Source organism: Pundamilia nyererei, unplaced genomic scaffold (assembly GCF_000239375.1).
Source record: "Pundamilia nyererei isolate P.nyererei 1_Seehausen unplaced genomic scaffold, PunNye1.0 scaffold00005, whole genome shotgun sequence".
Classification (NCBI taxonomy): Eukaryota; Metazoa; Chordata; class Actinopteri; order Cichliformes; family Cichlidae; genus Pundamilia; species Pundamilia nyererei.
The window spans coordinates 4,026,925-4,041,027 of NW_005187406.1; the positions used below are offsets into that span (position 1 = coordinate 4,026,925).

A 14,103-nucleotide genomic window follows, 5' to 3' on the forward strand; every position below is an offset into this window, starting at 1 on the left:
GCCACATCTCTCTATTGCTAATTACTTTATACAACTAAAACAGGTTTTGCTATATCTGTTGATATTGCGTTACTACATGGATTGACAGGTGAATTTGAAGCTTCTAACATGCAAGTCAGCTAGGTAAAAATAGACAGCATGTAAAGATAGAGCCAGAGCCAGGAAAAGAACTGGCCATGAAAAAGGCACACAGACACCACTCGACAGCAACACCACAGGTGCCAGCGGTTTGCCCTTGGCACCTGTGGTGTTGCTGGAATGAGATGGAGAGGATTGCTTTATTTATTTATTGGATAATGTAGCCTTGATTCTCTAGCTGTACACAGAGATGAGTGGGCTATCGAGCTTCTTTTCCGCCCCACACCCCATTTTCATTTTCAAATCGGTGGTTTACACATTTACTCGTGTAACAGACTTTTCAAAGTGAAATAGGAGGCATAATCTAAGATGTAGAATAAAAAGATGTAGCCTTCAAGATTAAATGTCTCCACAATCAGTTCCACTTTCTGTGAGAAAGGAGCAGTACTATAAATGAGCTAGCAAAGAATGAGGTGACAGAGAAACAGAGCAGATATATGTCGCCTCATAAAGGTTTTTACACACCTATTAATCATTTGTAATATTCTTTGAGACCTTTACACAGGTTCTTTGACATATATCATCAGAGTAGTTCTCCTTAACTATATTTCCCAAAGTTTCCCTTCACTTTTACAGTGTGTTGCGAACATACTTTTATAAGTGGAGTTACACTTAAGTAGCTTAGACTTATAAAGACTGAATATAAAAGATGGACATGGCCTCTGGTTCTGAAAAGTTAAGGTAATGCATAAGTCCCTGCATTGCTTTAGTAAACATTTTCCAGCAGGGTTTGTGGTCTCTCAGCATAATATTCATGCTGTACTGAAAACAGATGATAAAGCAGTGTGCTTAAGGCATGGCTGTCTTTAAACTGTCAAATCACTGCTGTATAGGTTTTCATATTGTCCTCGGGTTCTAAGTAGGCATAGATATTAATAGTACAATGCAAACTGCAAGCTTTTTTGTAATGTCTTTATGCAGTTATCAGGAATACTTTTCCAGTTGTCTTAAAGAACATTCAAAGCTCTTTTTTGGCTATTGACTGCATTTTATTCTGTTCTTTGTCAAAATGATGCCATTTTGATACCAAAATGCTGCAACACATATTATTGAGGTCCAGGCTGTAGGGAGGCCAATCAATGACTGATAATGTTTTTCTGTCTCGATATGTATACTGCACTGGCTGCTAGTAACAAAGATATAAATAACAGTAAAAAGTAGGCTGCAAACCAGTGCATGTTATTTTGGTGGCAAAACATTTTTCTGTGCTTCCATTTTTCCATCCATCTTCATCCGCTTTATCCGAGGCCAGGTCGCGGGGGCAGCAGCCTAAGCAAAGAGGCCCAGAACTCCCTCTCCCCAGCCACCTCCTCCAGCTTATCCGGGGGAACACCAAGGCGTTCCCAGGCCAGCCGAGAGATATAATCTCTCCAGCGTGTCCTGGGTCTGCCCTGGGGCCTCCTCCCGGTGGGACATGCCTGGAACACCTCACCCAGGAGGCGCCCAGGGGGCATCCTTGTCAGATGCCCGAACCACCTCAGCTGGCTCCTTTCGATGTGGAGCAGCAGCGGCTCTACTCTGAGCCCCTCCCGGATGGCTGAACTTCTCACCCTATCTCTAAGGGAGAGGCCAGCCACCCTTCGGAGGAAGCTCATTTCTGCCGCTTGTATCCGCGATCTCGTTCTTTCGGTCACTACCCACAGCTCGTGGCCATTGGTGAGGGTAGGGACGTAGATCGACCGGTAAATTGAGAGCTTCGCTTTTACACTCAGCTCCGTCTTCACCACGACGGACCGGTGCAGCGTCCGCATTACTGCAGCTGCAGCCCCAATCCGTCTGTCGATCTCCGGCTCCCTTCTCCCATCACTCGCGAACAAGACCCCGAGATACTTGAACTCCTCCACTTGGGGCAGGAACTCATCCCCGACCCGGAGTGGGCACTCCACCCTTTTCCGGCTGAGAACCATGGCCTCAGATTTGGAGGTGCTGATCCTCATTCCCGCTGCTTCACACTCGGCTGCGAACCGCTCCAGTGCGAGCTGGAGGCCCTCACCCGATGAAGCCAATTGGTTAGTGAAATTATCTTACCTCATTAGTTTATTACACCACAAATGATGATTTTATGCTTCATAAACCACATTATGGCAGCAAAAATGCGTAATCTAACACAGTGGCTACAAAAAATTTTAAGCCACCTTTCGTTTCTTAATCGTTTTCCGGAAACATGGGAAACAGGTTCAGGAATTTAATGAAATCATGAAAACAAGGAAGTACCTTATTGTAGAGTTCGAGCTTGAGAATCAATATTTGATACCGTATGAGCACCTTTAATCTTTACTACAGAGTGAACTTTCTCAGGCAGCTTTCCTGTAATTTCTTCAGGCTTCTCAGAAGACATTAAAAGCTCTTCTTGGCTGCCTTTTGTATTGTTCCCTGTCAAGATGATCCCACACTGCTTCAATAATGTTGAGGTCTGAGCTTTGGGGAGACCAATCCATGACTGGTTGTATCCCATTGCGTGTTTTTCTGTCCAGGTATGCTTTTACTGCATTACTGAAAAATTAAGCTCAAGAACACTTTAAAAAAATATAAGTCTGTCCACTTTGAAGCAAAGTTCTGAAAAATGAAGCGTTGTATAGGAATAAATTTATGAACTGCTAATCAACACTCTGTTGCGCTGTCTTATGACTGACTGGATTTTGTAGCCATCCACTCACTCCAGCGAAGACAACCCCAACATTCTGGCAGACGTTGAAGATGGCTGGCAGATTCTGTTTCTCCACTGTAGCTCTAACTTGTACTTACATTGCTGAAGAGGTCCCGGTGTAGCTTCAGATTGTACAATCATTGCCATAGAACTTGTGCCACAACATATAGAAGCAGAAATACAGCTTAGACGTCACTGTTGTGTATGCAGTATGTTTAGAATGCAGCCATTTCCATATCAGTTAAACTACCAATCAATCATTCTTACAAATGCGGTGTATTGCCTTTGTACTTACCTAAGATATCATGAGAATTTTTTTTGTGTGGACTAAGAATGCTGAATCTGGGGTGAGTGGCCATGAAATGTGAGAAGAATTGACATAGCTGTTTTTCTCAGACTGTTCATCAGTCATTCTGTCTAAAAGGCTTTGGAGCTGTCAGGAACACATGAAAGAAACAAGCAATCAGGTTATCGTCCAACAATCAAACCACCAAGGTCTGCGTGTGCTTAAAAATCCAAGCTCAGTTTAATGACTTGTTTTTTGTTTTTTTTATATATATATTTATATATTATTCCTACAAATACTGGTTTTCACCACTTTGAAAAACGTTCACTTTCCTTAGTAAACCAAGAAAGCTAGAAATATCCTACAGTGAAAAAGAAAGACAAAGACAAACCATTGTTGACCAAACAAAAAACAAAAAAAGAAAAAAAAAGAAAGAAAATCACAAAAAGACATGAAAATAACAGTTAAATGAAATTAAAAACAACATCCTGTACAAACACTATGGGCCAATAATTTAAGAAAATAGTGTCTCTAAATATTGCTTTGTACCTCCACTGACCAGGTCCGCTCTGTATTAACACCAGGCAGTTCATATGGCGACCGCAGTGGGCGCTAATAACCCAGGCGCTGATGTCACTCCAGAGGTTATGGGGTCAAGCTGCAGCCAGAGAAATATTTGTCGTTCTCTTCTTCTCTGGCTGTTTTGGCAGTAACAATACAAAGACAAGGGATGGTCACACTACTACAGTACTGCACTCCTTATGAAACCAAGGATGTTTTTACTGTTTGTTGTAGTTTTACCATTATTACTTTCTACAGCATTATTACTAGAACTATCACCATCACAGACACACAGAGTGCATCGTGTGTTTATGTGTGTGGAGGGTTCGTCCGGCTGTGTGTGTGTGTGTGCGCGTGTGTGTGTATTCGAGTATTGGTGTTCAGTGCTCAGAGCTTGTTTTCTCAAAGGAGAAGCTGGGAAGAGTTAATAACTTGGAGTTGGTGTTGGGGTTCGGTGAACCTCCGTCCTGTCCTGAACCCTCTCCGACTGCCAGGTCAAAGGAGTCCTTGGAGTCACTGGAGGGTGCTCTCCTCCTCAGGTAGGTGTCCCGGTTGGGTAGGGGAGGGGGCATCCCTAACCCAGTCAGTCCCATGCCACTGAGCCCACCCAGGCATGGGTAGAGGCCAGACTGGGGTTCCAGTCCCTCAGGGGGGTCCACAGATATACAGGGTGGGCTCATTTTCTTCTTGCGGCGGGGGGAGGTCTGAGCGGGGATCTGGCTTTGAATCTGCAGGCTGTCGGCCCGAGACACAAAGCCGGAGGAGGTGGAGTTGGTGCTGCACTGGGGGCTGGAATCAACCGGAGAGCAGACTTCCACAGAGTGGCGCCGTGGGTCGTCCAGCCAGGAGTAAGGGCGGGGGCGGGGCAGGAGGGCGTTGCGGCCCTGCGTGTCAGCGCTGTGGAACCTCTTCAGCTGCCTCAAACATGGACTCCGACTTTCCTGGCAGCCCGCGTAGCTGCCGTAACCCTCGTTCCCGCCGCTGCTGCTGCTGTCCTCGGCCGTGATGTCATCGCTGCCGGCCAACACCACCTGGTTAATGAGCGACACTTCCCGATCCTCTGACACCTCCTGCTGGGGTGGCCTGGCGGGTATGGGAGGGGGAGGCGAAGGGCAGGGGGAGTAGGAGGCGAGGCAATGCTGGTCATGGTGCTGGGTGTGCACTGTGCTGGGACGTGATGGTTTAGGGGAGGCGCCCGGTGTGGCAGGGACCAGGCACAGAGCTGGTTGTTGAGGAGTAGGGTGATGATGATGATGGTAGGGAGAGGGAGAGGTAGAGGAGATGGAGGGGATAGGGGATGGAGGGAGGCCAAGAGAGGCCACATTCACGAGTCCTTCACTGCTTTCCCCTACGTCGGTACAAAGGGCCTCCTGAGAATCAGTAGACACTGCAACCTGGAGAACGGGTGGGGGGAGGGGAATTAAAGTAAATGTGCAATGAGAGGAAGGTCGGGAGGGGGAAGGGGAATGAGAGGGGGGAGATTGGTTAGTGATAGATGATGAGGGTGAGAAGCAGCAGTTTGGGTCAAAGTTCACAGTCTGACCAGCTCACTGTCACAGTCCTCTGTGTACTATTTTAGTTTTCTAAGAAACATTATTGTGATAATTGTAAGATGATGTTGCTCAATGCCAATATTTCAGATTAAGATTTCTCAAGAGTAACTTGGGTAAGAAACATCTGACATTAGCGGATACTTTCTGTGCTTTCACATTCATGTGTTGAAGGTTTAAAGTTACTCTGTGCTCTGACGTTTAAAAAAGAAGCCAAAAAAACGTAGTAAATATTTGTGTCACGTAGGCATTGTAAGATTTATGTCTCATTCTTCAGTTCAATTCATTTTAATTCAATTCAGTTTTATTGAGAGGCACTTCATAATGTAAGGTAAAGACCCTACTATCTGATTTAATTTTGAAAGTAAACCTTTTTGCATTTTTTTCATGCAAAATAATGAGAAAATTATGGTTGACTTGGGAGGTCAAACACACTGCAACTTAAGGAAACCGGTAAATTTAAAACACTGCAAAAAGCCAGAAACCAAAACACGTGAAGGATCGCACTGAGACGCGTTTACACGACGCAAAGAAATCTTCAGCATCGTGAGGGAGATAAAGATGTGAGGTAATATGTCTTTTAATCATGTGATTCATATAATACTGTAGCTACATGTTTGCTGTTAGCCATTTACTGTTAGCTTGGTACTTCTGCAATTCATTTATTTATATAGTACCAAATCACAACAGCAGTTGCCACAAGGAACTTTATACTGTAAGGTAAAGACACTAAAGTGAGACAAAGAAAACCCCAACAATCAAATCGCCTTTCAGTGAGCACTTGGTGACAGTGGGAAGGCAAAACTCCCTTTTAACAGGAAGAAACCTCCGGCACAACCAGGCTCAGGGAGGGGCGACCATCTGCCATGTATGTTAGAGGTTGCAGTTCTGCAACTGTTTTGTCACCTTATTGTCACCGAAGAAACACTTCCATTTTGTTTTTTTAGTTTTAGTTTGGGAGTTTTGTTCTGTGCTTTTGGGGTTTATTTGTTTGTTTTTTGTGAGCTTTTGTGGCACTTCTGTTGTGTTTTATTCAACTTCCATTGTGTGTTGTTTTTTTTCTATTTACATTTTGTTTTGCGTGCTTTTGCAGGATTGGCTGGTGTTTTCCCAAGTTGCAGGGCCACCATAGCAAACTGCAAAAGGACTACTTTTATGACAAATCATAATGTGAGACATAGAAATCTTACAATACTTAAAAATTGCCACAACATCATAAATAGCTTGGAGTCCAATACGCAGCCAAAACTGTTGCAATTTTTAAGTAGGTAATTTTATTCTTTAAACTAAGAAACAAAAAAGTGTTAAGTACAAGCAATTATTTCAGTGTTTATGTTTTCGACTATTTTTTCTACTTCCAGATCAGCGTGATGGCACAAAGACGGGATATTCCTAATATGGTCATCTCAGGCTACGTCCACACTAACCCGGATAGATTTGAAAATGGCGTTATCGTCGTTGTGCATCCACATTGAAACGGCCGAAAACGCTTACGTTCCAGTACTGCGCATGCGCAAAACGCAAGAAGATTCGGCCTGGCTCATTTTTGTCTGCCGTTTATTTACTTTTGGGCTCGTTGAAACGTCACGGCAAAATGGCGAGGAAAAGCACCGCGTTTTTTAAATGGACTAACAATGAGGTGGAGTTGTTGCTGCGAGTAACACAAAAGTACAAAGTTGCAAAAGCGAAGCAGAATTAAAGAATTTGAAGAAAAGCTATCTGAAGCATGTACAAACTGATATTAATCTTTAATAGGGCTGTCAAAATTGAGAGCAAACAAAAAAACTGCTGTATAATGCCCTCCGCTATCTTTCTTTAATTGGGCACATGACTGCATCACATGACTAAAATGCGTCATCGTTTTCGAAAGTCTCCGTTTTCGCTGTCCACACTGTGACGCGAAAGCACTGTCTTCAAATGTATTTGTTTTCGAGAGCGTTTTGAAAACGCTGTGTTTTCCTTCGGGGAAAAACGCAGACTCAGTGTGGACAGGAGGCCAAAATGTAGAGAAAACAATGCGTTTTCAAACAAAAACGCATTCGTGTGGACGTAGCCTCAGGCACACAGCTCTGTATGTTTGTGACAGGCAGAGTTAATTGGAGGACTCCTTTATAGGCAGACAATCTAACACACAGGTGTCGAACTCTAGGCCTCGAAGGCTGCTGTCCTGCTTGTTTTCCAACTAACCTGCCCTGGTAGCTTCTTACTGGCAAAGCACACCTGATCCAGGTAATCAGCAGCAGGTAGAGCAGGGATATCTCAAAAACAAGCAGGATACCGGCCCGAGGACTGGAGTTTGACACCCCTGATCTAACATGTCTCATTCCAGTATACTACAAATAAAGATTATTATGCTCGTTGTATCATGCAAAGATCTAGCAGTCTCGGTCATTGTGTCCTTGCGCAAGACACTTCACCTACCGCCTACTGGTGTTGGCCAGAGGGGCCGATGGCACGATATGGCAGCCTCACCTCTGTCAGTCTGCCCCAGGGCAGCTGTGGCTACAATTGTAGCTTGCCTTCACCAGTGTGTGAATGTGAGAGTGAATGAATAGTGGAATTGTAAAGCGCTTTGAGGAGTCCCGAAAAGTGCTATATAAATGCAATCCATTATTATTATTATTAGTAGTAGTAGATTTAGAGAAAGATGACCCAGGTAGATGTTTCGGCACATTACATTCATCTGAATAATTTACCCTGAATTTTAAGGCATATATTTTCACTAATTCAACTAATAACTCAGTCCATTAATAAGGTTTCGAACAATATAGCTAAACACATATGTGAATAATATTTTAAAGAACGAAGGTAGCTGGGAAAAGTGTATAGTATTTTATTCTTTTGATTATTGTTTTGTTATATTTTGGGGTTTTTTATGGACTGATTGACCGCTGGCTGACACGGTGAGCTCCGAGCCAGACCAAATGACCATCTAACCTTTGACCATTCATACAAAACCCTGTTAGCCGTCAGCACTGCAGTTTCACGAAGAGTTTGCAACCAATTGTGACCCTTATCTCTATTCAGAACCATGTACAGGGTGTGAGGCCAGCAGGCTGAGGGAAAACAGTATGTAACGACTGCAGTAGTGGAAAGGTCAATAAGCACAGTGGTTGCTAAAATGTCCCGATGAACTCATGACTTTTTCTTCATCTCTCACAGACTTGGGAGAGGGCATTGATAGCAGGGTGCTTGAATCTAACAGTGTTGAATTGGGTCAGCTCGAATATGCTCTTAAATCTATAGAGATGAGGAAATAAAACATGCATGAGTTTTAGAGCACAGCACTCGGAGCAGTGTTTGGATTTATGGGGGTTTCCCTGCATGAGAATGCTGTAACCACAGTGACACCAAGTGGGCAAAGGTATCACAAGCAGGCCTGGCCAATCACCAGCCACAGCAATGCAACACCAGGTAGGAAATCATAAGAGTGCACACTGGAACGAAGCTTAAAAGGATCACCCTGTCAAAGTTCATTTTTCAAAACTATTTTTATAAGCAAAACTGACTTAATAGTACCACACTCAACTATTAATAACTATTAAAGCACTAACCTAGGCAATACAAAATTCTCTGGTGCTCAATAATCATGATTCTGAGTAGAAAATAGCCAAATGCAACTGGACAGCACTTGCTGTTTTGTAGCAATCCCCTGAGTTGTATTTGTTTGTAATATATTAAGTGCACCGTACCATGAGTGACATAGCCACACTACACCTGTATCTTGCTGCAATACATTCTATCATGTGACTGGAAGATCCAGTTACGAGATGCTATGTAGTTCCAGTCACTTGCACAAATCAATAAACTCTCACTAAGTTAGCTCCTTACAGGCTAACTAGCTGCCTGTTGAGAGAGTTAAAGATACTCTGTGGCTGATGCTTAGCAGTAGACAAACATTTGGGTGAATGAGTGGCAAAGAAGGGAGGGGGGCAAGAGAGGACTCTATTTGTGTGTGTGTGTGTGTGTGTGTGTGTGTGTGTGTGTGTGTGTGTGTGTGTGTGTGTGTGTGTGTGTGTGAATGCAATAGTGTGTTTGTTGGGCTGTCTCTCTGAAGATGAACATGGAGTCCAGTGTTTCTGAAAGGCCCAGTGGTAACTAAAGTCTACTGTCTGTTTCAGAAACAGGAGTATCTGTGTTTGAACAGAAGCTCAGGGTCGGGCGGCTTTTGGGCCCAGCTGAGCTGAGATCAAAGACCAACAGATACAGTGTGGAAAAATGAGACAGCAGATCAGTTAAACCCCAGGAAGAAGAAGACAGACAGAGGGGGGAAAGTGAATATGTTTAGAACATCCAACATGGAAAGCTTTAAATGATTCTCTTTCATGGAGTTTTAGAGCCACTCTTGGGATAGACTCTTTTGAATTAAGATTAAAGGCCTGATTTATCAAAAAAGGCATATTATAGGAGCATTAATTTCTGTTTGATAAAGCTGACAATTAATATTCCAAATGTGATTATATGATAAAGTTTTCCTTTTTGGTTAGTTTTGGTGATGTTTTTAAATAAGTTATGATGGCTGGGAATTTTGCTGATGTCTTTGCTGAGGCATTCTCTATCTGGATACCTCAAGGACCCGACAGGCTTTCAGGTTGCTTATTATCTAATTTGAAAGATAGTAAAGAACCTTACTATGCGTTTCCTTATCTGGACCACGGAGTAGATAAAAATGGTTATATAAAAATGTGAAAGGTTGCATGCAGAACTGGATGGCTATCACTGCTTTAGCACATGCTCGTTTTTCTTGTTGTGATATAAAGTGTTTTAAAAGTCTTGAGCCACCCCTCATTTCTTAATACTTTGCTAGAGAAATGGAAAATAGCGGCAGAAATTTATTGAAAGATGTGTGTTACAATCTCGTGGAATGGAAATACAGTATATAAGGCAATGCAGTTCTAACACGCTTGATATTTGACTATTATTTTTTAACACACACACTCCCTGAACTCTTTTAGGTAAGCTTTCTTGTAAATTCTTTAAATACTTTCAAGGAATATTTCTCAAGGCTTGGAAGACATTCAAATGAGCAGTTATGCTAACACAAGATTATATAACAAAAAAATCAATACTACTCACAAATATGCTCTCATCAGTTAGTTTAGAGTGGAACTAAATTGTGCCATATTGACAATTTTCATTAGATGTTGGTAGAAAGTTGTTTTCGTTTTTATTTGGACTGAACTAAGCTAGCTGGCCTGTGTAGCGCAGCTTGAAAGGGCAAGGTTAGCTAAAACCTTTTTTATGCTATGCTAACTGTGCTATGCTAACTTTGGTACAGAAAAGTGTATTTCCTTTCATTTTAATTTTGAGATTTCATCAGCATCTTATTTATATTTATATATATTAAACTGTTATTAATAATAACACTGTAATAAATAAAATAAATAAATAAATTTAAAAAACAGTGTAAGAGGCATGTTTTCTTATTATGGTTTACAGTGAAAATGAAGACACAATAAAACAATACTACCTAATACACTAAACGTTGAGCATAGTTAATACTTGTAGCCACAAATATCTGCAAAAATAAGGCTTGATCGTTTCATGTAAAACTGCCATTATGTATCAAATTGTTTTAATATTATATTTAATAACAGGTACTAATATTTTGTTATAATGCATAATTATTTTTTTTATTATAAGTTAGTGATTCAGCGTTATAGAAGAAAGCAGGAAAAAACGAAACTTTCTTTTTAGCTATTATGGTTTAAAAATAACTGCTTTCCATTCAATATATTATCATTTTTCTCCCAGAGTGGTTCTAATACTCATAACTCGTATCCCACCGATTCCACTGGCAGCGAACAGTAAAAACTCCAGCAGTTTGTATAAGCCTGTATAGAGTTTGGTATGAACAGACAGTTAAGGACCACAGTCAAGTATAGACATATAATACAGATATGTATTATCACACTAAGTAGTAAAAAGACAGGATAAAACTAGAAAAGTAAATTTGGAGTCAAGTGAAAATCTGAAGCAGTGTGTTTTGCTCACCTGTCTGCGTAGCGTACGGCTAAATGTGTGTGTGCGTCTAGACGGTGGGTTTCGTGGTATACTCTCTGAATCTGAGTGGCTGTGTGGGCTGATGGGTCTGAAGAGGTCTGTGGGAACAGTCAGCTGCTGGGAAAACTCCGCGGGTTGTGAACGCACCGAGCCACTGGAGCCTGCACACAAAGCACAGTGCTGGCACCTTCAGTGAATACACAACAGTTACAGTAGGTGTGTTTACCTTAGATAAAATAACCTCCTCATGCCACAATGCTTTATGTTAAAAATCAAGCCCACCCATTTCTGTTCTGTCCTAATGAAACACATTCTACACTAAATGACATTAAAGAGAAATGCGGCATTACCCGATTGGGCCCTGTGAGTGCCCAGTATGTGCTGGGGCCCCTGTGGGTGTGCTGCAGTGGGAGATGTTTGCCCCACGGGCTGTGGCGAGAGGAACATGTAGCTGTCGTTGGGTAGGGAGTGCGTGCGTCCCACCGCAGGCTTTCTGACGCTCAACAGGTTGTCGTCCCGAAGCGCCCCAGAACCAAGCTGCTCCGCCTGGGGAAGCAGAGAAAACAATCAGGGTCGCCCAGAACAAGAAGAGCCTGGGCTGCTCTTTAACTCACTTACTCTCACACTCTTACCAGTACACTCACAGGTTGTCAACTGTCTAAGACACAATGTCAACAAAGAGGTACTGATCATGAGCATACACAGAAAACACAGAGGATCTTTGCACATTGGAGTTGACTGGCACAGAGCTGCCACAGATCACAGAAACATTTCCAATTCCTTTTTTAAAGCATGTGACACTCTGCTTCTTGTGTCTGCTTTTAGCCCGTCGGTCGTATAACTTTACATTAAGCCGTGATTGTGTGTCAGCTAGGGCAGTGTCCTGCAGCCTGACCCATTAAAGAATCAGTTCCCATTCAGCACAGAGCTACAGGGGGTCCAACACACTTTACAACCCTGTAGCAAACACACGGCAGCTCAGAGGAGACTGAAAAGTACACCACCAGAGGACAGCATACAGCACATCCACAGAAGTAGGCTGACAGGAAAGGACTGCGAGAAAAGACGAAGACTCACACGTAAAGCACAAAGGAAAAGAAAGAAGGAGGGGAGAGAACAGAGTTTACACACAGAGAGAGAAGAAAGTGAAAAAAGTAGTCAAAGGAGAAAAAACTGCAAACTGGCAGGTAAGGAGGCGCACTACTCTACTGGACTGGACTGGACTGGAAAGTAAAACACACCAGGCTGAAAAGGCGGAATGAGAAATAAAGATAAATTTGTTTCACCAGGGTACTTCAAAGCCACTTGAACACCTCTACCTCTTCACTCCATTGTCTTTATTTTTCTATTGCATTTGTCCCAAAACAATCCAATTAAGAGCACCTCGTTGGCCAGCGCTCTTTTTTTCTTATGATATACGTATTAATTCAGCAGCAACGCTGAGCCAAGGTGACAGTGACCCTCTCTGGTCATGAAGCCATGTGATCATTAATGACCCAAACCGGTGGTTAATAATACTCTGACACCCAGACGACATTCAATTTCATTTTCAGAGCCTGTAGGATGGCGTGTCATAGAGGGATCTATAGATTAATTGCAGTGAGGACACATACATGGGCTGCAGTGCATGACGACATGTTCAAAGAAAATAATGAACGGGGTCATGACAAAGAATGCCAGGATGAGGAAGATGCCTTTTACCAAGACCCTTACTCACTGTTATACTTAACACAACGTCTCATTTGTTTAGCAGTTGTCACGCGTCAGCTATGGTTTAAGTGACCCATTGTTATTGTATGTGCAAGTGTAAGCTTTCCACATTTTATTTATTTAATTATTTGGAATCAGTTACATAGAAAACAGAAAAAGTTCTCCACTCATATTTCCCATATTAGATCCAATTTTGACAAGTTCAATAAAGTCTCACACGTTCCCAGAATCTGTCTATAAAGTTTAAACTAAAAAAAAAGATTGGTTTTTTTTTTTGCTATGCTTATACATTTTTTAATCTCAGCTCCAAATAAGCTGTTTTAGTATCTGTAGCTTCGAAAATGAGCTGCTGCTGGCCACGCCCCATTTCAGAACAGTTTAGGTCCCAATTCATAGGCCGCATCCTTCTGAGGCCGCATTTGAAGGCCGATTACGTCACAGCTAGGCAACAAAGTCTGTCCTAATTTGAAGGCTGCTCCAAATGCGACCGACTAATACATCCTTCATTTCCCTGAATTTGAGGGATGGTCGGGTGTATCCTTCGTGGCCCAAACTATCCCAGAATTCATAGCGCGGCCCAGCCAATTCCAGTTTCCAACAATGGCGGCAGCTACTTAGTTTTAATATTACTCTTATTACTCTTTCTGGGTCACAAAATAAACTTTTAACATATTTTTAGGCGAGAATGTAGCCGTGTAAACTTCAAATATCAGCTCGGTTTATCAAGACATCGCATATTTGCAAAAGTGCTCCGACGTTTTCTGAGACGTCTGTTACCCACCAGCTCAATAGCTGACTGGGAGGTCGAGGCTCATTAGAGCCGGTGAGAACAACTAACTCCCAGCACATCGTTTTCCGGCCCCAGCGGTCTTTTCGCTACTCAGGTTAAACAGGTTAAACACCGATTTACTCAGGAACAAATAAAACACTGAAAAAAGCCAAACAATAACACTTAGATAACTTAAAAATGTTATTGTTTGGCCTTTGTCAGTGTTTTATTTGTTCCTGAGTAAATCGGTTTGGCTGAGATTAAAGTTTTCACACAGCTGAATAAATGTCAAACAGAAAACTGATTAAACAGAAGTGTGAGATGGTTGAGAATTTACTCCAATGTCCTGTTATATATTAGTGAGTGAGGAGCAGACAGCTGAGTTTATTAAACTCCACCGAGACAGTTGGTGACGCAAATCTGAAGGCTAGACCGTCCC

At 42.4% G+C, this 14,103-nt stretch overlaps 1 protein-coding gene across 8 annotated transcripts in view; it reads right to left on the reverse strand.

Moving 5' to 3' along the window:
- Positions 1-4,005: 4,005 nt before the first annotated feature.
- The window catches only part of cacna1g (calcium channel, voltage-dependent, T type, alpha 1G subunit), a 317,809-nt gene continuing 307,711 nt past the window's right edge, over positions 4,006-14,103 (reverse strand). For all 8 annotated transcript variants that reach the window (XM_013913571.1, XM_005721842.2, XM_005721841.2 and 5 more), the window contains 3 exons: positions 11,536-11,731; positions 11,177-11,346; positions 4,006-5,026 (listed from right to left, as the gene is read on the reverse strand). In XM_013913571.1, the coding sequence (XP_013769025.1) occupies positions 4,013-5,026; positions 11,177-11,346; positions 11,536-11,731 (1,380 nt within the window). In that variant the 3' untranslated portion in view covers positions 4,006-4,012. The remainder of the gene's footprint in view (positions 5,027-11,176; positions 11,347-11,535; positions 11,732-14,103) is intronic.